Below are 22,702 nucleotides of genomic sequence, written 5' to 3' on the forward strand. Positions count from 1 at the left end.
CCAGCACAATGTTATGACGTCACATGCGCCTTTCAGTTTAGATTTTTGTAAATTTACAAATTTGAACTGTTCGAGTGTTGTCATTGTGTTAGACAAAGTAAATGTCATGAATAAATTTGACATTAAACATAATCCAAGTTGAAGTGTTACATCATTTTCTGACCCTTGTTGGCATCTGCATTTGTTAGCAGGCCATACTGACAAAGACCATGCAGAATAATGTAGTGTTTTAATTCCACAGCAGAGAAAGCTGTGTAGTCTCTGGTAGTAGGTCTAGGGGGAAAAATATATCGATATTGGTATTGATTATTGGCCCAATAAGTTTTAACATATCAGATTTGGGCCAAAAATTCAATATCATGCATCCCTATTAACAAATTGCTAAATGCCATTTTTTTAATGATAAAATGCAGGAAGGGGAAAAAAGTGGTTTTGGATATAAAAAAAAAAATGTTTTGCAAGGAGTACTGGTTACTAACTTCTTTTTTTATTATTTAATTGAACTTTTTTGTATTTCTTAAACCAAGTCATTTTGTACTATTGTAAAAGTTGCAAGTTGTGCGTGCATATGTGCGTGTGTGTGCTCTGTAGGTTGTAAAAGTTCTTGTAATCAATCTATAGCTGCAAATGACATGGCAGCAGGCGATGGCTTTATGTTTCTAAGGCCTGTTGTAAATGCGTAATGGCAACATTTCATTTACTTTTACAGCAGTAACTTTTAAAGGCACACACTTGCATGCACATAAATACTGTACATACTCGAGCATTTTCCTGTAGACTTGCATGCCTAAATTGGCTGTTTATTGGTTTTAGGAGGGATGGCACAATCACCACATTGAACAGGTTGTCGGTCAAAGAAACATGAGTGACGTAGTTTATGTAAATTTAATGTCTTTCATTTTCAACTAATTTCTCAACCAGGGTATCACATTGACTGCAGTATCTCACAAACTCAAGACAAACACATTGTTTTGAAAGAAATACATAATTTTATTATTACGATTTTGATACACTGCCTTAGATCCACTTCAAAGGTATGATTTTACATCAGTTATTTAGACTAATTTTTTACTACCTAATAAATAATGACCACTCACGGAGTGATGGTGCAGAGGTTAGAGAAGGTGGGCCTGTGACCAGAAGATCGCTGGTTCAATTCCCGGTACTGACAACATCAAAATGTGGGTGAGGTGAAGCACACACACCTGCCTCCACCCTCATTTGCCCCACTCTTGGCCCTTGAGCAAGGCCCTTAACCCCCATCATCTGCTCCCCCGGGTGCCGTAGATGGCAGCTCTCTGCTCCACACAGAGAGCTGTGGTAGCTCAGTGGTTGCGTCAGGAAGGGCATCCAGTGTAAAAATAATTGCCATGTCTTCATGTGACTTAGTTCACTGTGGTGACCCCTGAAGAAGGGAGCAGCCGAAAGGAAAAAAAATATAATAATAATAATGACCACTCATAAACTGATCTTGTTTTATAATTTCAATATATTTTCATAAATCTTGACTCACAGTTAACAAAAAAATTAAATTAAAAAATATATGTGGCAGATGTGCTTCAGCACTTTACTTATACTTTCTTCAGTAACTCAATAAAACACATATTTAATTATATAACAAAACATAAATACATGTTCCCTTGCAGTTGATCCATATAATCAGGGTGAAGCACACTTTCAGTGTCTGTTGCTTCTTATACTAGTATTACTGGATTTCTCCTGTTTAGCTTTGGGAATTGCTTTTAAGAAACCAATACCACTAAACAGCAAGAACAGCCCCAGAAGAAGAGCTGCACATCAAAAGAAGAGTTTGCATAATATACAATCTTCATGCACAAATGTAACCACATTTTTTGTTTTGTTTTATTTTATTTTCCTGATTTATTCTGAGTATGCTTGTAGACACAAAGCTGTTTGCAGATTATTCATTGAATAAACAAATGGATCAGATGCAAACGGATAATAATCCATTGCAGCTAGATTAAATCCCAAAACTGCAGTGGCACACAACTGCTTTACTGGTTTAATTGCATCCTACATGTACGCATTTGTGAATTAGTACAATTCAGTTGTATTTGCATTCCTAGTTCAAACATTACCTTTAAATTTCAATTGGACTTTACCTGAAGTTTGACTAAAGTTTTATCGCCCTAAAATGTTGTTAAACTGATCCACGTTGCAAAGTTTGATATACTCTCCAAACAGACTGATCTGTGTTTTCCTTCACCTATCCTTATTTACAACACAGTTAGATAAACTCTACATGTCCCTAGGTTGAATACTATGGAAAGAGCTTAAGTGAAATGTGATTCTTGAGTTTTAAATAATTTTACAGTTAACCTTCCATCATTTACTTCCCCTGGGCTCTTTACATGTGCAGCCTTTCTGGCTCCAGCATGGTTCCATATATTGAGCTCTTGGTAACAACATTCATGTTTTTTTCACTCTGTGGATAAAAACAAACAAACATCTGTTGTGCTTCTTCCATCATATCCAGTCAACACCTCACCATTGAACTTTTTTTTTCCCTCATGTTGACTTTTGACCTTCATTTCCCTGTAAATTGTGGCATTAAGCTTTTTAAAAATGCATCTCATTTTAGGAAATATATTGATTAAAGATAAAGAAATCATCACTTTCATTATTAGAAAAATACCAAGAAAGTAAGTTTATTTTTGTTTTCAGTCTTTTTCTTTGCATTTTTTTTCCACATCTTTTCTCCTCATTCTGATTGGCATGTGGTAAGCCAGCAGTCTTTTAGTACTTGTGGTGCAGACAGAAGCACTTTGTTCATTTGTGTTGGTTGGCTAACTTGAACTAGTTTCCAGCCAGTTTAAACATGACCTTCACAAATAGGGATCCCATCTCTTGGTTCTGCAAGAGGTTTGTTACATATCACTATGAACATCCCTATTTTTGCCCTCACACTACTTTAAAATTCCAGTTTATCTAAGGGCAAATGTGACTTAAGGGAAGAACTTGATTGAACAATATAAACATATTTAAAAACAAGACAAATGCTTAATGCTAGCACTGCTCATAGATCAAGCACAAGTCAAGCAGATCTACCTGGGAATTATGAGAGCATGACAAAAATTGGTATATAAGAACATGCAAAGATTCAGGATAACATGCTGCACTTGTGCTGATAGTTCAGCTGTAAACTGAATGAAAGAACTGAGTTTATTTTGTCATGATCACACCACACATGTTGTTTGTATGTTTATCACAATCTAAGGATCATTTTGTTTGTTTCCTCGATTTGAACTGAAACCAGTATAGCTACCATATCTTTATTAATGCAGATTTGTACCTGCTGCTGGAAGGTGGGTGATAATGTAATTGCCTATTTTTATGTGTGTTTGTATGTGTGCATGCTGTGCATGTTATCAGTGCATCTATGATTGTTTACCTTTTGAGAGTTCACTTGTTTCAAGATGGCTGTAATGGCAAATCAAGTTTAGGGAACGTAAATGGCTGTAAATCAGTTAATTTCATAGATATTGAGCTAAAAGTTGGTATAGTAGTAGGAGAGAGTCATCCCCAAAATACTTACTACAAACACTAACAGATTGTGAATGAACAATGAAAGCAAATTGAAGTGTTGCTACACACTTATTTATTCACTTCCATCTTTAATTGACCACAGGTGTGTACTGAACTGCGCATGCATTTGTGTTCATTCACAACATGTCAGATTCTCTCATGCAGCTCCCACCTATAAGGTTTCAGTGAGACTATGCAAGCACATTCTTCGGAGTTCTACTGCTGGTTCATATTCACTGTTACACACACCTCAGACTTTCTCGTGTGAAAACATTCTTTTCAGGTGTGACATTACAGATGATTTCCTCTCCTTTCATTCTTATTATCTGTGACTCTTCTTTCTCTCTATGTTCTCTCAGGAAGTCATAAATCTTTTAGTCACAGCTTTACTGGCACTCGGGTTTAAAAAGTCATTTTTACTATCTACAAAATGCTTCAGGCTGTGGTGTCCTGCTGTTTCTCTGCTATATCACTTAATATTTCACTTAAATTTATCAAGAAACATTTTTTTTTTTGTAATTCATTAAAAGATCAAAATTACAAACCATTTTTATTGGAATTGCATACAATTAAGTAATTGCGTTTATGAATTAAAATAAATTAGCACTTATAAATGCATCAAATTGTAAACTTTTATATTACAAAATGCCTTCTTTAAATATGTGTTACTTAAATTCTGTGTACAGCTGTTGTGCCAAGGAACAGTTACTTAGAGGAAATCTTAATTCATATTCTGTCATATGGACGGATACCTCTGGATGAATACCTTGTTAGGTTTTTCTACCTGGATTATTGAGCATCAGGGCTTAATGCATGTTGTTTCATTAAATGTATAATTTCAATGTCTAAAGGCTAATAATAAAACGGAAATAAAATACATCCAGTTTAAAGCTTTACATTGCCTTTAATCACTGTTAAACGTTAATTTACAGTCGATGCATATTACTGAACATGTAAGAATTCAATTAAATATTTTATTTAAAAAGTCTTGATCATAGAAATTTACAAATGTGATTTTACAACCTTTTTGTCCTGGGTATTAACATTTATTTATTTTTTGTCAAAATCAAGTATATTTCTAAAGCACATTTAAAACAAATGTTGAGAAAAGTGCTGCACAAACTGTACAAACTAAAACTAGTATTTTATATGATGGCAATGCAGGTGAACTCAAATACAATAAAAGAACCACAGAAAATACAATAATTTAGATAAATATATTAAATATGCTTATTGCACTCAATCAAAAAAAATGGTAGAATGAACAAATGAATCAAATGGTGCAGTTTGAAGCTTACTCTAGTAATTTTTCAACTATATTGATGTGCAATTCTGTGATGCAGGTATATACTCAATTAAAAAAAAAACATTTAGCCGCCATAATTTATATGGAACCTTGAGTTGTGATTAAGCTACATGAAGCTGGCTGTAATCTGTGTAGGTAAATTAATCTAGAGAAATCAGACAAGCATGGTCTCTTGGAGAAGATGTGATTTAAGAGTGAATCTGTTGCTAACTGAGAATGTTAAAAGAAAAAATCCAAAATAAGGGCCAAACAATAGTTTTTATGTTTTCTAGCAGAAAACATTCATGCCCTTGATGACTGAATCTACACCAACATAAAAGAAAGAATAAGAGGAACTTACAAATTTTGCTTCATTTTATTTTTTTTTATCTTTTACACACATCAACCACTAAAATGAGAAAAATCTTGTGCAGATTTTTTAAATGACTTTATTACTTTATTGTAGAATAGCACCTGGAAGACCATTGGAACAGCACAGTGTAGAATAGAGGTATGATACATGATACATCCCAAATTGAGCTTTACATTAAATGTTTTGTATGTACCTGTCAGGAAAATTACAGGTTGTTAAATAGTTCAGCAGAGTTTCCTTTAAAAACATTTAGTTTTGAAGAAGTAAGCTTGTTGATATAGTGTCAAAGAAGTCATAAAGCTCAGGAAAAAAAAAAGTTTGCATTATTAAAACATACAAACTCTTCAAGGAACCATTAAAATTGCTTTAAGATTCAAATTGGACACTGCAGAATTATTTTTACTAATCAATTAATGTCTGCTAATTCTTATTTTTGGTTATTGATTATATATATCAAAATGCAGTTGTTTTGTTGTTCAAGTTATTATAGGTAAATGTATTTTTAGTAGGGATGCACAATATTATCGGCATGGTATCGTATCGGCCAATATTAGCGATAAGGTTAAATATCGGACATCGGACATTCCATCAAAAAAACTCACTGATATAAAAGGCTTCTGTTTTAAATTAACTTTTAATTTAAGAACTATCAAGTATATCCATGAATGCACTACTACTTAAGCACATTTCACTTGCCGCTTGTAAACAGGTTGAGTTTAGATTTGTGAAAATTTACAAATTTGCACCGTTCGAGTGTTGTCATTGTGTTACAGAGAGTAAATGTCATGAATAATTTTGGCATTAAACATAATCCAAGTTAAAGTGTTACATCATTTTCAACCCCCTTTTTGGCATCTGCATTTGGTAGCAGTCCAAATTGAGAAAGACCATGCAGAATAATGTATTTTAATTCCACAGCAGAAAAAGACATGTAGTCTCTGTAAGTAGGTCTAGGGGGAAAAAAATAGCGATATTGGTATCGGTTATCGGCCAAATAAGTTTTAACATATTTGCATATCGAATATCGGCCAAAAATCCAATATCATGCATCTTTGATTTTTAGTAGGGATGGGGCCTATCCGGTATCGGTATCGGCCTCCGATACTAGCATAATTTACTTATCTGATTTTTCTGATCCAACCTGCAGAGATTTCCGATCCATGAAACATGTCTGTGTCCTGCTGCTCTGCAAGTTGGCTTCAAACTATGGAATGGATTTCCTGAACAGAGGCGTGTCTCATGAAGCCCAGAGTAATAAGACCCACCTCACATTCAGGAAATCCATTTTCATAGTTTGCAGCCAGCGAAAACGTGAGCACTGAGTGAGCAGCACTGTGGCTAACGACTAACCAACTTTTCATCATAACATGTCCGCTGTGTGGAAGTATTTTACACTAAACACGGCAAGACAGCAACGTGCAATGTCTGCAGAGCCGCTGTACCGAGAGGGGAAGCTCGGTCGTGACCTATAATCTTAATAAACATTTGACAAAGCACCACATTAAAGAGCACGAGGATTGTGTAGCCAGGCACCGCGGTAAAGTTAGTTTTATGTTGGACGTTCGAGCTCCGTGGCTTCAGCGGTGTGTTCCTCTCGTTCAGTCCGAAGCAGGCAGTCTGATTTCGGTCAGCCGTTCTCAGTCTGCCCGTCTTGGAGGAGGAGCAGACTTCAGCGCGGCTGACTGAAATCAGACTGCCTGCTTCGCAGTTTGATTGAATATTTGCAGCCAAGATTTAGTTATCGTTTACCCTCCAGGAGATATTTATCAGTACAACAGTAGACAATCGTTAAAAAACATGAATTGAAAAATAAAATAAAATTACATTAAAAAAAAAAAAAAAACAGCTAGATTATAAAGCGATATAAAATACTAAAAACAGAAACATGTCTGTGTTGGTTTTTGCCATGAACTTAGCAGATGTTTGAAGCCATTTAATCACTTTAATATCCACATGGGCACATTGTTTTTATGCTATTACTGCTTAGTGTATATTTAGTTTATATTTTTCTTTGTTCATATCTAAGATCTTATTGCTGTTTTTTTCTTTTACATTTTATTGCGGGATGTAACTGGGACCCTGTGTACATAATCTCATTCCACCACATGTACCACATGTGGTGTGTATGACAATAAAACTTTCTGACACTGACTTTAAAGCTAGGAATAAAAATGTGTTTTGTGTTAGCAGGATGTAATTGTAACTTTACAACTCATCCAACATTAATTAAACTTACCTCAAGCAGCCTTTTTGAACATGCATGCATATGTTTGTACAAATTTTACTTGCCTGTAGAGGAGATTATTACAGCCTCATATGAAATCAGTAATGATGATATCGGAATGGTATCGGTATCGGCCGATATCCAGATTAGGTCTCGGGATTGGATCGGAAGTAAAAAAAAAAAAAAGTGGATTGGTGCATCCCTAATTTTTAGTAATTAAAAAATATATTGTGTAATACTCATAACCCGTGATTTTTTATTTATTTATTTGAGGCTAGCAACAATTCTGACAAAATCTTAAAAATGTCCAAGCCTAATTTAACAGGTTACTTGTCCTCGTAGCTTTTCCGTCTGCCTCCCCTCCCCTCGTTGTTCTCGTCTGTCTTGCTGATTGCTGACAGAGAAGGGTGTGTGCTGGCGTTGTTGTTATCTGTTTACAAGTCAGTATTTGTTCAGAGCTCGATCATGTTACAGGAGAACTCATGCTGTTCTCTGCCACGTTCAAACGTACGACACGCAAACTTTCACATGCACACAGCGACACAGGTAGAGCAGCCCCAACAGTAGTCCAGTTTAAAGTGTCAGATGACCCTCAAGCAGTCGCTGAGACATCAGTCTCCAGCTGAAATTCTTGAATGTTGGTGCCCCGCAGCAAAGGGCTTTTTCTTTTTTTTTTTTTTCATAACTTCTAGACCTCACAGGATTTTTAAAGTTTGTTTTTGTATTTTGTCATTATTGTTATTTTTCCAGTCCCCCTGGATGTAATGACATGCATACAAAAAATATTAACAGTTGAGAGGTGTGAAGGTGCATTTGGAGGATCTTTACAGACGGTGAGCTGTTTGAGAAGAACGCTGTGTGAGTGAACGAGACCACTAACCAGCCAAACCAAACATTCTTGACTCCCGTCTGCAGGTTGTCTGCTTTATAAACTGCAATTTATTTTTCTGATGTTTCTCCTCTTCTTTTCTTGCTGCACAATGTGTTCCCTGTCCGTTTGAGCTTTCTGGCTCATTTTGACATGTTGATATATGTGACTAAATAGTAGTGTTACAAGAAGAGAATATATAGGGTATGTAAATAAATACACAGCCTATATATTGTGTGAACTAAATATGTTTATTTGAAATGTGTTTTATAATCCTATAAAATTTTATATAGACATGCTTAAAGTAAAATGCAAGAAAATTATATTAAAATTTGTAATTTAAAAAAAGTAAGGTCCTAATAAAATAGCTTTAAGATGGATTACATGAGCATTAAGCTACCGCAGCGCCCTCCTTATGTATGTATGCATATTCAAAATTGTTTGTGTCGATGTCAACTGTGTTTTTTTTTTTTTTAGCACGATGTGTCAGCTGGAGCTCTGAAGGCAGCACTGGACGGAGTGGTTCAGGAGTGCGTGAGCTTTGTGGGGGTGGACATCAATATCTGCTCTGAGACACTGATGAGGTAGATGATGCAAAAAGTATGCAGGATTTTTGTGTGAAAGCGTAAAGTACTAATAAACAGTGTTTTCATGAATAGTGCCATTATACCCGTAGTACACTGAAAAACGTGAGGAGGACTGATCTTAAAGAAGTTGTCTCAGGTTGTTTTGTTTTTTTTGTAAATTTAGAACATCTCAGTTGATTTTCTTTCATGACGTTTTCCCTTATACAGAAAACATTGATCTGCAGAGACTACTACTATTTCCTGTAGTACTACTTTTTTTTTGTTTGCTGAAGATACTGGTAGTTGTTCTTTATTTAGGTTTTGGAGTTTAGGTTTTAATGAATGGCCAATAAGCTATCTTCCTGATGCAGAATCCATGAAAATCTAAACATCAGAAATGCCTCAATCTTTGCACATTGTTGTGCACATGTCCTCACAGCAGGTGTGTGTTTTCACATTTGTGCCTTGTTCTGTATTTTCCTTGCACATGCTCAGACACCCATTCAAATTCTGAGAAAGAGATGAAGTTGGGCTCAGCCTTCTGACATACTTTTCCTTTGCAGTCACAACATGGCAAAGCTTCATTCACACTCCTGAACAGGCGTGTGATTAATTCACATACACACAAACGGGCTGCCAGTTTTCTGTTTAGACTAAAGCTTCACACCCGGGCCCCAATTACTGGGCTGACTGGAATCATCTGAGAGGATTAGGCAAAGTCACACACACAAAAAATGTATCTAGACGTTGAAACTTTTCAATACATGACCTAACTCCTTGTAGAACACTGCTGCAGATGTATTTGCAGGTTTTCACACAAGACTCAAAAGGAGAGGAAGTACACAGATTTGATGTATACTCTGTTTTTGTTATTGACACAAACTGTATGAAAAAAGCTGGCGTAGACTCCGAGACAGGCATCAGGTCATCTGTTTACTTGTCTGCTCTACTAGAGAGTTTTTTCCATTTCTGCCACCAGTTAAGCCACACTCACATACACAGACTTTAAGCATAGAAACGTGTTGATGACTGACGTATTATGTGGAGTGTTGACATAGCAGTGTGTTTTAGAGTGAGTGACTCACTGTGGGCATTAACAGGATTGACCTAATTGAGTTTCAGATCACCTCTCATCTTTGCTCTGCCAAAAGTGAACAAATGTTCTCTGAATATCATTTTTTTTAGTGTAATACCACCACTTGTTCCAGCTTTAATTTACAATTATAAAAATACTTGCAGTATTAATGATTGTATAGATATTTAAATGGGACCTTTTGTGTATAGGCACCCATGGTACACTAAAGGGCTTTGGATTAAATAAAGATCTGTTGAGAGTTTCCCAGAAATTATTCAGAAAAAAAGATGTAGTGAATCTTTTTTCCCCCCCTCTGTTATTACTTGTTTCGTTTTCCAGGCATGTAGCAGGACTAAATGCTGGCCGGGCTCGGAATATTGCAGAGTGGCGAGAGAAGAACGGTTCCTTCATCAACAGAGAGCAGCTTAACCTAGTCAAAGGCATGGGACCAAAAAGCTACCAACAATGTGCTGGCTTCATCAGAATCAACCCTCAAACACTAAACAGGTACTTGCTTCTTTCTGGCCAGTACCAAAACACCAACAAGGACTTGAACAAACTTATATCAGACACGTTTGCAAATAAATAGTTTAGAATTGGATCATTAGACACTTTGTTTGTAGCAGAATGTCACAAAGTTACACAATTAATTTTCATTATTTAATTATGATATTGTTCAAGGTGATGTGTAATAGTTTTGCACCATCAAGGTGATTACAATTAATTAGCTGCAAACCTGGCCAAGTCAGCTGCTAACAAAAAATAAATCGTAATAAGAAATCAAACTTGTTTGTTCGGTTTTAACAACAGTAGTTCATCTCTTGAATTTAAGTGCCTTTTTATTGTTGAATGAGTCATAGGTTGGTGTAAAACAGGTTACAAAACATTAAGAAAAAAACAGTCATGTAAACATGATAAGTTACTTTAACTGGACTGAACATGAGTGACAAAGCAACTAATGGCCAACTTTAAAATAACTTAAAAAAATGCTGTATGTTGCTCGTGACCACTTCAGAAAAATTACAGAGAGGTCTGGTTCTTTGGAAGCAGATTAAAATAAAAGCAAGCGGGCTCAAGAATTGTACGCCTTGCTCGAACTTTTTCAGTATGCCAAGTGCCAAAGCTAAATACCACTACAAATAAATTTAAGCATGTGTTTAGTGTCTGCGGAATTATCTATCTGATATTAAGTTTAAAAGCAAAAGCCACATTTTGTAAACATGTCTGTGTTTTGTCATACAGTGTCAACTCCTCATCTCAATCTGCACCAGCAGCATCAGAGAAACCACTGGCCAAGAAGAGCAAAGGAAAGACTGGAGCTAGCATACCAACCTCATTAAACCCTCTGGACCAAACCTGCATACACCCTGAGTCCTACCATGTGGCACAGAGGTAAGACAAAAACACACAAGCACACACTTGTACAGCAGCATACCCCACTGGCCAAAACATGTTCAGGCTAAGATGGAGCTGATTTTAACACCATCTCATATGGTGTTGGTTATAGTGGTGGAGGACTCTGATTTGATTAAGCAGACATGGGATCCGAGAAAGGAGGCGTTGGCTTTGTACATGCACATGGTGGTGTGTGTCCTTGTGAGAGAAATGATTGTTAGCGCTGCTGATGCTGTTATCAAAAGCACATTGAACATCTGCCACAGAAATTTGTGTGTGTGTAAGTGTGTAGCTTTCGCTCCTGCAGCTGTAGTCACTCAGCTGTGTTTAGTCTACATAAGTTCTGACACTAGTGGTTTTAAGCATTACGCCCCTCATGTTGATCTGCCTTTAATAGTCTCAGTACGTGTGTGGGATAATACGTCTCTTTGCACACATTCAGATAGATTGGTGCTTCTTTATAAAATAGTTTTTCCTATTTTAGCCAAACACCACTGGTGACACATTTTTTTATGTCTAAATAAAGGTTGAATGAAAATTTACTTTGATGGTACATAAAAAAGCCAAATACAGTGCCTTGCGAAAGTATTCAGCCCCCTTGAACTTTTCAACCTTTTGCCACATTTCAGGCTTCAAACATAAAGATATAAAATTTTAATTTTTGTGGGACACAATCGTGAAGTGGAATGAAATGTATTGGATGTGTCAAACTTTTTAACAAATAAAAAACTGAAAAGTGGGGCATGGATTATTATTCGGCCCCTTTACTTTCAGTGCAGCAAACTCATTCCAGAAGTTCATTGAGGATCTATGAATGATCCAATGGTGTCCCAAATGACTGATGATGATAAATAGAATCCACCTGTGTGTAATCAAGTCTCCGTATAAATGCACCTGCTCTGTGATAGTCTCAGGGTTCTGTTCAAAGTGCAGAGAGCATCATGAAGACCAAGGAACACACCAGGCAGGTCCGAGATACTGTTGTGGAGAAGTTTAAAGCCGGATTTGGATACAAAAAGATTTCCCAAGCTTTAAACATCCCAAGGAGCACTGTGCAAGCAATCATATTGAAATGGAAGGCGTATCAGACCACTGCAAATCTACCAAGACCCGGCCGTCCCTCTAAACTTTCATCTCTAACAAGGAAAAGACTGATCAGAGATGCAGCCAAGAGGCCCATGATCACTCTGGATGAATTGCAGAGATTTACAGCTGAGGTGGGAGAGTCTGTCCATAGGACAACAATCAGTCACTGCACAAATCTGGCCTTTATGGAAGAGTGGCAAGAAGAAAGCCATTTCTCAAAGATATCCATAAAAGTGTTGTTTAAAGTTTGCCACAAGTCACCTGGGAGACACACCAAACATGTGGAAGAAGGTGCTCTGGTCAGATGAAACCAAAATCGAACTGTATGGCCACAATGCAAAACGATATGTTTGGTGTAAAAGCAACACAGCTCATCACCCTGAACACACCATTCCCACTGTCAAACATGGTGGTGGCAGCATCATGGTTTGGGCCTGCTTTTCGTCAGCAGGGACAGGGAAGATGGTCAGAATTGATGGGAAGATGGATGGGGCCAAATACAGGACCATTCTGGAAGAAAACCTGTTTGAGTCTGCAAGAGACCTGAGACTGGGACGGAGATTTATCTTCCAACAAGACAATGATCCAAAACATAAAGCCAAATCTACAATGGAATGGTTCACAAATAAACGTATCCAGGTGTTGGAATGGCCAAGTCAAAGTCCAGACCTGAATCCAATCGAGAATCTGTGGAAAGAGCTGAAGACTGCTGTTCACAAACGCTCTCCATCCAACCTCACTGAGCTCGAGCTGTTTTGCAAAGAAAGAATGGGCAAGAACTTCGGTCTCTCCATGTGCAAAACTGATAGAGACAAACCCCAAGAGACTTGCAGCTGGAACTGCAGCAAACGCGACGCTACAAAGTATTAACGCAAGGGGGCCGAATAATATTGCACGTCCCACTTGTCAGTTTTTTATTTGTTAAAAAATTTGACACATCCAATAAATGTTTTTTCACTTCATGATTGTGTCCCACTTGTTGATTCTTCACAAAAAAATAACATTTTATATCTTTATTTTTGAAGCCTGAAATGTGGCAAAAGGTTGAAAAGTTCAAGGGGGCTGAATACTTTCGCAAGGCACTGTAATACATGAATAAAAAGTACATGTATTTTTTCGTGCTTACTTTACCATCTAATTTTTTCTTACTTATTTTTGTTCTTCATTAATTGTTCTGCTGTTCAAAATTGTAATCCTGTGCTGGTAAATGTGCTTTTTGCCACGGCTATATTATCTTCTCACTTTGGGAATTAACTCAATTTACTTTGATTAACATTTTATTAGATGTTGGTACATTTTGTGGTCTTACAGAATTTTTGAAACTTCCATTTTTTTTTTCTTAGGAGTTCCCTAGACTGTTCAGTCGCTGACATTTCTATTTGATCTTTTAACATCCTCACCTACAGCTGATAAAATCAGAAGGTTTGGAGGGAGAATTGTGATGGAATGCTCTTTGTCAGCATTCATGTGTGTTGTGTCTTTATGCTGTATATGGAATATCATGTTCATCACATTAGTGGAACTAGATCCTCCATTACTGCTCACAGCCCACACATCAGCCCCCTTTTTGAAACTATAAACCCACACACGCATAAAGCAGAAACACAAAAGCACTGACACATTTTGGCCAACATTTCTTTCATAAATTTGTCTAGTTTTTTTTTTTTTTTTACAAAAATGTTTTTCCCCCCTATAAAATATCAATACTCAATGTGAGAAGATCAACTATAAATGTATGTTTCAAATCATTTTAGAATTGTTATATGTTGTTTGTTTGTCCATTCCATTGATATTAGCAATAATCTGTTTTGGAGGCACAAGGGCTTCGATGCGATGGAAAAATTCCTAATATGTTATAGTCAGGACCCAGTATTTCTAAAACACAAGACATACTGGGTCCTTGCTGTGGACCTGGATACAACATATAGCTCAGCATATCCAACCCTGCATTCACACACACCACACATACCCACATGCATAGTAGTGTCAGTAATTATATAAGCATGAATCCAACGGTGGAGGAGGCCTCTGGGCTCCTACTGCTCTTTAAATAGTTACACACAGCTCTGAAAGTTGAGACGGCCAGTACACACACACACACACACACATTTGAAAGCAGGATCCAAAATCTCTCAGCTTCTCGGATCTTGCATTTATTACAACTCAAGTTAAACAAACAAGCTTACATTGTTTTTGGAAATTGATAACGATCTTTTTCTCTCTCTCTTTACCTCTTGAATGTGTGTAATTTTTTAGAATTTGAACAGATTTGAGTACCGGTTGAGGAAAGCTTGTTTATTCTAAACTTGCGCAGATTTTCTTTGACTATCTGATTTTAATTTTGTGGGGAGCTTATTCAGATTGTGCCGTGTTGAGTTAAATCATAAATGTCTACATCCTATTCCTGACTGGGTTCCATCTTGGAGGTGTTTTGGGTATCTTTTGGACAGCTAAGTCATCAAAGCACTGTTTCTTCTCCTGTAGAAATATACACGTTTTTAAAGCTGAGAAGCTTAGGCAGTCACAAGAGAGAAGACCTCAGCGTTAGGCACAGTGTAGTCTAGAGGTGTTTGTTTCCTCACCACTATTGCCACTAAGCCATTTCTGGGCTTATCCTCACCCATTATTTTTTTCTCATCTAGCTTACCGGTGTTGAGAGATTGATTCAGCTCAAATCCCTCCTCTTAGTCAGTGATTTCAGTGGCAGAGCCTCTCAGCTCACAACTGTCTCATACAAAAGTTTGTACACAAGCTGTTTTGTCCCTGCTCCTGCCAATTGAGCATTTCTGAGCGACACTGTACATGAATCAACTTTGTGTACATGTGTGTGTCCACCTGTTCTGTCCATCACGGGGTGGACAGCTGCGGAGCCTGTTTGGCGTCAGGCTTCCAGTGAGCGACATCCATCTTGGACGCTTCCCAAAATGGTTCAAAAATGTACACATGCGTGGAAGAAAATGCTTTCACGTCTATCACCAGCTGTGCTCAGTGTCTGCTGTAAATAATACATACTCTATGCACAACACACACACACAGCCACACTTATCTCATTCTTCCATTACTCTGTTTTGCTACTTTGGACAGCTTGTCACTATGTCTGGTTAGATTGTAGACCAGCTAATTAGGCTAGGTTTATATTTCAAGTCCAGTAAATTTGTAATGGTGCAATCTGACTGATTGTCTAGACATTATGGTGTGTGGCATCATGTTAGAATAAAGTTGTACATGTGTGATTGGCAAGCTAGTAGTCCAGTTCTAGCACAGCAGAGGCCGTGTCATGGAGCAAGGTGTCAGGGTGTTTACAACCCAATGTGGATGTATGTACCTGATTTACGAGGAGATAAATAAAATGTGTTTTTGCAAATGGAAAGCTTCACCTCAGCAGCTGATGAAAAATAACACCCTCATTTCCCTCAGCTCCCACTGAGTTGCAAAGAACTGTTGGGTTGTTTTGTGTTGATTATTTTTTTTTTTTCCCCAGTTTTCTCAGGGTCTTACTAAAACATTGAAATAAATTGATGTCTGGTGTTATATTTTGAGACTAAGTGTTGTGGTTTTGCTGATGTGCTTGGGAATAATTTTCCTGTTGCACGAGTCAGTTTTAGCCAAGCATGACGCTTTGGACAGTTGCTCTCACATTTGACCCTGAAAATATTTTAGTCTAAGATGCTTGTAGTCAGTTCAGTGACCACATAGTCCTGCTGACAAACAAGCACAAATTATCATCCCTCCACCTCTGTGCTTGACAGTTAATAAGGTGTTTGTGCTCATACTCTGTAGTTGTTTTCTACCTAATGTGCATTATGAACAAACAACTCTATCTATGTATCTCTTCTTGTCTTTCCAAAAGACATTGTTCCAAAATTTGTAGTTTGTTCAGCTGCAACTGGGTGGTTGGACTAAGCTTTTATTAGAATGAATTGTGTACCACAGTATCCTTCTATCAAGGTTAGAACACTGGATTGGGATTACAGGTGTAGCATTAGAATGGTTCTGTTCGTACCTAAGTGACAGGAGTTTCTGTTTTAAGATTGGAAACAGTGTATCCGCGTCAGTGTCTCTTTCCTGTGGGGTCCCACAGGGCTTGATTCTTGGATACTTTTTGTTTTCACTCTATCATTGGGGTCTATTCTGAGGAAGCATGGCCTTTCGTTTTATTTTTATGCTGATGATTGTCAGATTCGTCTGCACTTAAAACCCAACAGTTCTTGCTCCGTTCGACCTCTGTTAAAATGTCTTTATGACATCAAGACATGGATGGCTTCAATTTTTTTAAATTTTAATCAAAAAACTAAAGTCTTTTTGTTTAGCCATAGCTCTTCCGCTGTCTCTGATCCTTTAAATCTTGACTGTCTTCAGCCTTATCTTAAGCAGTCTGTTACAAATCTCAGGGTGGTTTTAGACTGACTTTAAGTTTAATAAACATATTAACTTTGTTCTACAAAAAAACTTCTTCCAGTTAAGTCAGATAGCTTGAGTCCGTGTTGACCAGATCTGATCTTGGAAAAAAAAAAATTCCATGCATTTGTTCCAAAGTGGCTGGACTACTGTAATGCGCTGTATGTTGGGGTCAGTCATGTGTCCCTTTCACGTGTCCAGCTCATCCAAAATGCTGCAGCTCAGCTCTTAACAGGAACTTGTAGGTTTGACCACATTTCACCAGTTTTGTCCTCCCTTTACTGGCTCCCTGTGCATCTCAGAATTGATTTTAAATTTCTCCTATTGACCTTTAAGTACAAATGGCCTTGCGCCCTCATACCTCTTTGACCTGCTTGAACCATACGCTCCTTTTTGGGCACTGAGATCATCAGACCATCTGCTTTTGGTTGTACCAAAAACCAGGCTGAAGCTCAGAGGAGATCAGGCCCAAACTTTGGAACAATCTGTCCCTCAACATTAGACAGGCCACTTCACTTCCTGCTTTTAAATCTCCTAAAACACACCTGCATTCACTGATGTTTAACGCAGCGTGATTTGATGTAGTATTTCATTGTTTCTGTTTTTTTATATTTTTACTTTTGTTGCTTTTAATTGCATCTCGTTATTTTTTAATGCCTTGATCTTATTGTTAAGCACTTTGGTAACAGCTTCTGTTTTAAATGTGCTTTATAAATAAATTTGACTTGACTTGAATTACCGGTAGGCAGATTTTTGTTGGCTTCACTTGATTGCTTACGTGTGTGGATGTTAGAATTTTTTTAGATTTATTTATTATTATTTAAGGCAAGAAATTGTCGAACCTCTTACAACAGTGCTTTGATTGATTGATTTTTTTTAATTATTATTATTTTCATCATGACTTTTTCATCATGTACTTTGCCTATCTCCTGATCTTATAACAGATATTTTGTAAACTTTAAATACCCGTTTTCTAAAAGTTGTTCGTCATATATTTGTTTTCAGAACAAACCTGGAGACATTTGCTGTTTCAAATGTGTTTTATTTTGCAGAAACTCCTCTGTGTGTTTATTATAAGCATGGACTATTTAAATTTGAAATGTTTTCAGCAATAATTATTGGAAGAGAAAAAAATACATATGAAAAAGTGCTGCTTAAAGAATTCAACCTATTTATATTTTCAAAGATCGACATGTATTAATGATGTAAATTGATCAAATAAATACCCCTAACGCTATTTTTATAATAAAATACATTTTTGACATGCAGTTAGGTTTGAATTTTAATAAATACAACTCGATAATCATCTATGACACAGTTTTAATTTCAGTTAAATTAGAACAGAATGGTCAAATATTTGAAAAGACAGTCTTTACTTTCATGACAGAAGTGTTTTGAAGTAGTATTTGTAAAATTTCAAACGTGATATAATTTTTTTTTAAAATCATTGGTTTATTCATTTAAAAAGTAAAATAATAAAGTGGAAACTATTTTAAAATTCAATTCTGAATCAATGTTTTGTCTTCTAGTTTGTTTCTTCTTTTCATCATCAGCTTCTTATTCGTGTTTTTCTGTTTAGGTTTTTGTCCCTTGTTGGTGGGAATGTGGACCAAATTGGAAGCACAGGTCTGCGGTCCTGTGTAGAGAGCAAAGTTAAGACCAGCTGTGTTGAGGAACTGGCCAAAGCAGTGGACACCACACCCGAGACCCTCAGACTCATCATAGATGGCCTTACACAGCCCCCCGGGTTTGACATTCGACAAAGTAAGACGTGTTCTTCTCACTCGCACAATTTATTGAATCTCTTTGGTGACACATTGTTGGTCCACAAAGTCAGGGAGGGAGAGAGGGTTATACAGGTGCATCTCAAAAAATTAGAATATCGTGAAAAAGTTAAATTCCTTTTGTCAGTCATTTCAAAAAGTGAAAATTTTGTTTTGCATAGATTCTTTACACATAGAGTTAAATATTTGTTACTTGAAAATTATTATGATTGAACTAATTGTTTGAAAAAAGGGGCAGATATAATAAGATTTTTTTCTTCTTTCCGCTGCCTTTCATTTTAAATCTCTTGTATTTTTTTAATATTGTTATGGAATTGTTTTGTATTTTTTTAAATGAATAAACTTTATACCAAATATTTCAAGCCTTTATTTCTTGTTATTTTTATGATTTTTACTAACAAATAATGAAAAACTAAAATTCTGTGTCTCAGAAAATAAAAAATTTGTGAAGAGGTTCAGTACTGTAAACTCCCTGGTGTCACACTCTGATCAGTTCATTAACTCCTACATGAGCTAAAAATGTCTCGTTCATCAAGTCAAGCCTCTACTGAACCAGAAACAACATCAGTAGCATCTTACCTGGCTGAGGAGACAAAGAACTGGACTGTTGCTCAGTGGTTCAGTGTCCTCTTTTCAGATTAAGGGTGCATTCACACTAGCCCTGTTTAGACCGCTTTAATCGAACTCTAGCTCGTTTTCCTTGAAAGTCCGGTTCGTTTAGGGAGGTGTGAACGCGCCATCAAACTCTGTCACGGAACAAAAAGGCGAACTCTGGCCCGGGCTAAAACCTAGGTCTCGGTCCAGTAGAAGAGAACTCCAGCGCGGTTCGAGTACAGTGTGAATGTAAACAGACCGAGCCCCGCTCCGCAGGACAAACAAACAGCATTTCTCTGACCTTATATGGAGCCGTCAGCTGACTTGTGTGGAAAACAATATTCTCCATGGTCTTCTGTCTCATCTTCTGCTCATGCTAAGTCCATTTTTGAAAAATGACAAAAATATAACTCCTAAAACTTGATGCCACTTCATTTTTATTTTTATTTACAGAAGAAGAAGAAGACGTGTCTTCAGAGGTTTTTGTGTCGTTTCTTTCAGTAGTTCTTGGTGCAGCGCCCCCACAGGCGAGCGGGGGAACAGGTTGGTTCAACAGGTTGACTTGACTGCACAGTGCAGTGTGAATGCAAACGCACCAGCTCAAATGTAAACAAAAGCTCATGAATATTGGTCCCGAACCGAGTCTACCGGACTATCTGGTGTGAAAACGACCTAAAGTAAATTTTCATGTAATTTTGGAAATCAAGGTCCCAGGGTCTGGAGGAAGTGTGTTGAGGTCCAGAATCCATGTTGCTTGAAGTCCAGTGTGAAGTTTCCACAATCAGTGATGGTTTGGGGCCATGTCATCTGCTGGTGTTGGTCCACTGTGTTTCTGAAGTCCACAGTCCACGCAGCATCTACCAGGACATTGTAGAGCACTTCATGCTTTCTTCTGCTGACTAGTTTTATGGTGCTGCTGTTGTTTGGTGTATTGTTTTGCACCATGAGTGACTAGTGTATATCTTAGATCTTGTAGCGTACCGTTTGCCGTTCGTTTAGTGTATATCTTAGTTTTTATCTTAGATCCTTATTTACTGTTTCTTTTTACACTTTATATTTTTGCTATTGTTGGATGTAACTGGGACCCTGTGTACAGAATTTCGTTCCACCTCATCTACCTCGTGATGCGAATGACAATAAAGAACCTTGACCATGACCTGCTGATTTCATTTTCCAGCAGAACTTGGCTCCTGCCCACACTGACAAAGATACCAAAATCTGGCTGTGGATTATTATAATTTATATCTGAGACGCTGAATTTTGGTTTTTCATTATTTGTAGGCCATAATCATCAAAATTACAAGAAATAAAGGCTTTAAATATTTCACTCTATGTGTAATGAATCTATTTGACTTTCTGAAATTTCTGAAATGATTGACCAATAATTTGAACCTTTCACGATGTTCTAATTTTTTGTGATGCTCCTGTAACTAACCCACTGAGATAAAGTCAAGGTCATAAGAGGAAAATGTTTTCAATAAATGTGTTGAAATTTAAAATAAGCACATAAAAAACATTATTACAAGCTGTAACAAATGCAAACTGGACTCAGCAGCATATCTGTCCTCTGTACTTTTATATATATATTTGTGAAAAGGATTAATCTCCCAGCATAAAACTCTCAGAACTTTGAATCACATGAAGGTTTGTAGTCATTTCTGCATTCTAACAGTCTCAATAATCTTTTTTAATCTCTCATCTTTTCTTCATATTTTCTTTAAACGAGTCCCAGTTGTATTTTCCTGCTTTTTTAGAATGACCACACACAATGTCTTTTCTTGCCGTTAGTATAATAACCAAGTCTTGGCCAGCGCTGTGGTTTCAACAGAGGATGGTCCAACAGATTTTCTTTTTGAACAGATTATCTAACAACAACAACAAAGCAAAAACTGTTTTTGTTGTTGTTGTTGTTTGTGTTTTTTTTGTTTGTTTTTTTTACTCGGAGCCTGTTTTTTTTTTTTTTTTTTTTTTATTGAGTACCGGTAGATACATTTAACAAAATTAAAATAATCTAAAGTAATTTGTGATTCTTTGTTTTAATGCGTTTTTGTTCTGCAAAGCTGATATGTTGATAAAGAGTAAACAAAGGTGAAAACTTCCTCTAAAATTCAGAGTGGAAGTGACTTACTGGTATAAGTTTTCTCCCCTATTAGTTGTCAGACCAGATGGTTAAGCACAGAAATATTCCTCTCTCATTGAATCAGACTTTTTTTATATATAGTTTTATGTAACCAAAAGCAGTCCCACCTGTGAAGCCACTTTGATGCCTTTTAAAATTAAGAAATGCAGCTTCAAGGTTCATTCTCAGGTTGGACCTATTCGGTTGCAGTTTTTTCTTGGCCTTCAGGACGGCACTCGGCTGAGTAAACAGATGGACTGAAGCTGCACTGGTGAGAGGAGAATATTCTTGCAGTAGACTGAGGAGAAAATTTGTGCCAGACGGTTTCCTGGGTCATAAGCCTTTTGTTGCTGATACAACAGCTCTTATAAGCAGGCAGAATGGAAACAAAGGGTATCCAGAAGACAGGGAAATGTGGCAGCGGTGTTTGTAGACAAGTATTCTGTTACTGCTGGTAATATAATATGTTTATCATTTCTAAGCACCCCAGTATTTTCCTGCACTTCCTCTTCTCTGTTCCCATTTTTTATTTTTTTACTAGTTTCCTCCTCCTCTTTCTTATCTGACCTCACAAAATCCTCTTTTCTACTTCAGCTTTTTTCTTTTTTTTTTTAAACATTCCTTCTCTCGACTTGTCTTTGCCAGATTTCGGGCAGGCGGACTTTAAGCGAGGCATTGTGTCAATGAGTGATCTACAAGTCGGTGCGGTGCTGACAGGCCGGGTGGACAACACAACTCTGTTCGGAGCTTTCGTAGATATTGGTGTTGGACGCGCGGGCCTCATCCATAAGAGCAACATCACTTTGAACAAACTGCCCATCAGCAAGCAGCGGCGCAGCTTGGCTCTGGGGCCTGGGGAGCGGGTTGAAGTCCAGGTCCTCAATGTTGACGCGCAAAGGGGACGGATTGGGCTGGATCTGATCAGGGTCCTTCAATAGATCCATTTCATTCCTTTCTATATTATGCTGTACGGTGACCATACATGTCACAAGGAATTAAACTCATGGCAAGATGCGAGACAATTTATTTCCTGATGTTAGAAATTTTGGATATGAACTGAAATGCTGCTTATGAGCAAATCAAACACATTCACATCATCCAGAAAGGAGTTGGGTGCCTGTATCGGGACGGTTCATTGTGTTTTCAATAAAAGTCTGTCATTTGAGGAGTGCTGCTGATTTTAGTATGTGATAAATAAATTAAAAAGCACAACTATTACATTATTTGAATATTATTCACAGTGTTAATATACATAAATTAGCTTGAATATGTAGATAAAGTCAACTTTTCAAATTTTTTTTTTTTGCTAAGAAACATTTTTGTGTACATTGTTGTTACTAATTCCTAATGTTTTCCTAAACATATAAAACTGCATCTAACAAGCAAGCA

General features: G+C 37.0%; 1 protein-coding gene across 1 annotated transcript in view; it reads left to right on the top strand.

The window, feature by feature from the left end:
• Positions 1–22,323, top strand: part of srbd1 (S1 RNA binding domain 1) — a 65,835-nt gene extending 43,512 nt beyond the window's left edge. The window contains exons 16-20 of the mRNA XM_037697285.1: positions 8,774–8,880; positions 10,277–10,444; positions 11,180–11,329; positions 18,396–18,580; positions 21,959–22,323. Of these exons, the coding sequence (XP_037553213.1) occupies positions 8,774–8,880; positions 10,277–10,444; positions 11,180–11,329; positions 18,396–18,580; positions 21,959–22,251 (903 nt within the window). The 3' untranslated portion in view covers positions 22,252–22,323. The remainder of the gene's footprint in view (positions 1–8,773; positions 8,881–10,276; positions 10,445–11,179; positions 11,330–18,395; positions 18,581–21,958) is intronic.
• Positions 22,324–22,702: the final 379 nt, after the last annotated feature.

Source organism: Nematolebias whitei, chromosome 1 (genome assembly GCF_014905685.2).
Source record: "Nematolebias whitei isolate Nwh7 chromosome 1, NemWhi1, whole genome shotgun sequence".
Classification (NCBI taxonomy): domain Eukaryota; kingdom Metazoa; phylum Chordata; class Actinopteri; order Cyprinodontiformes; family Rivulidae; genus Nematolebias; species Nematolebias whitei.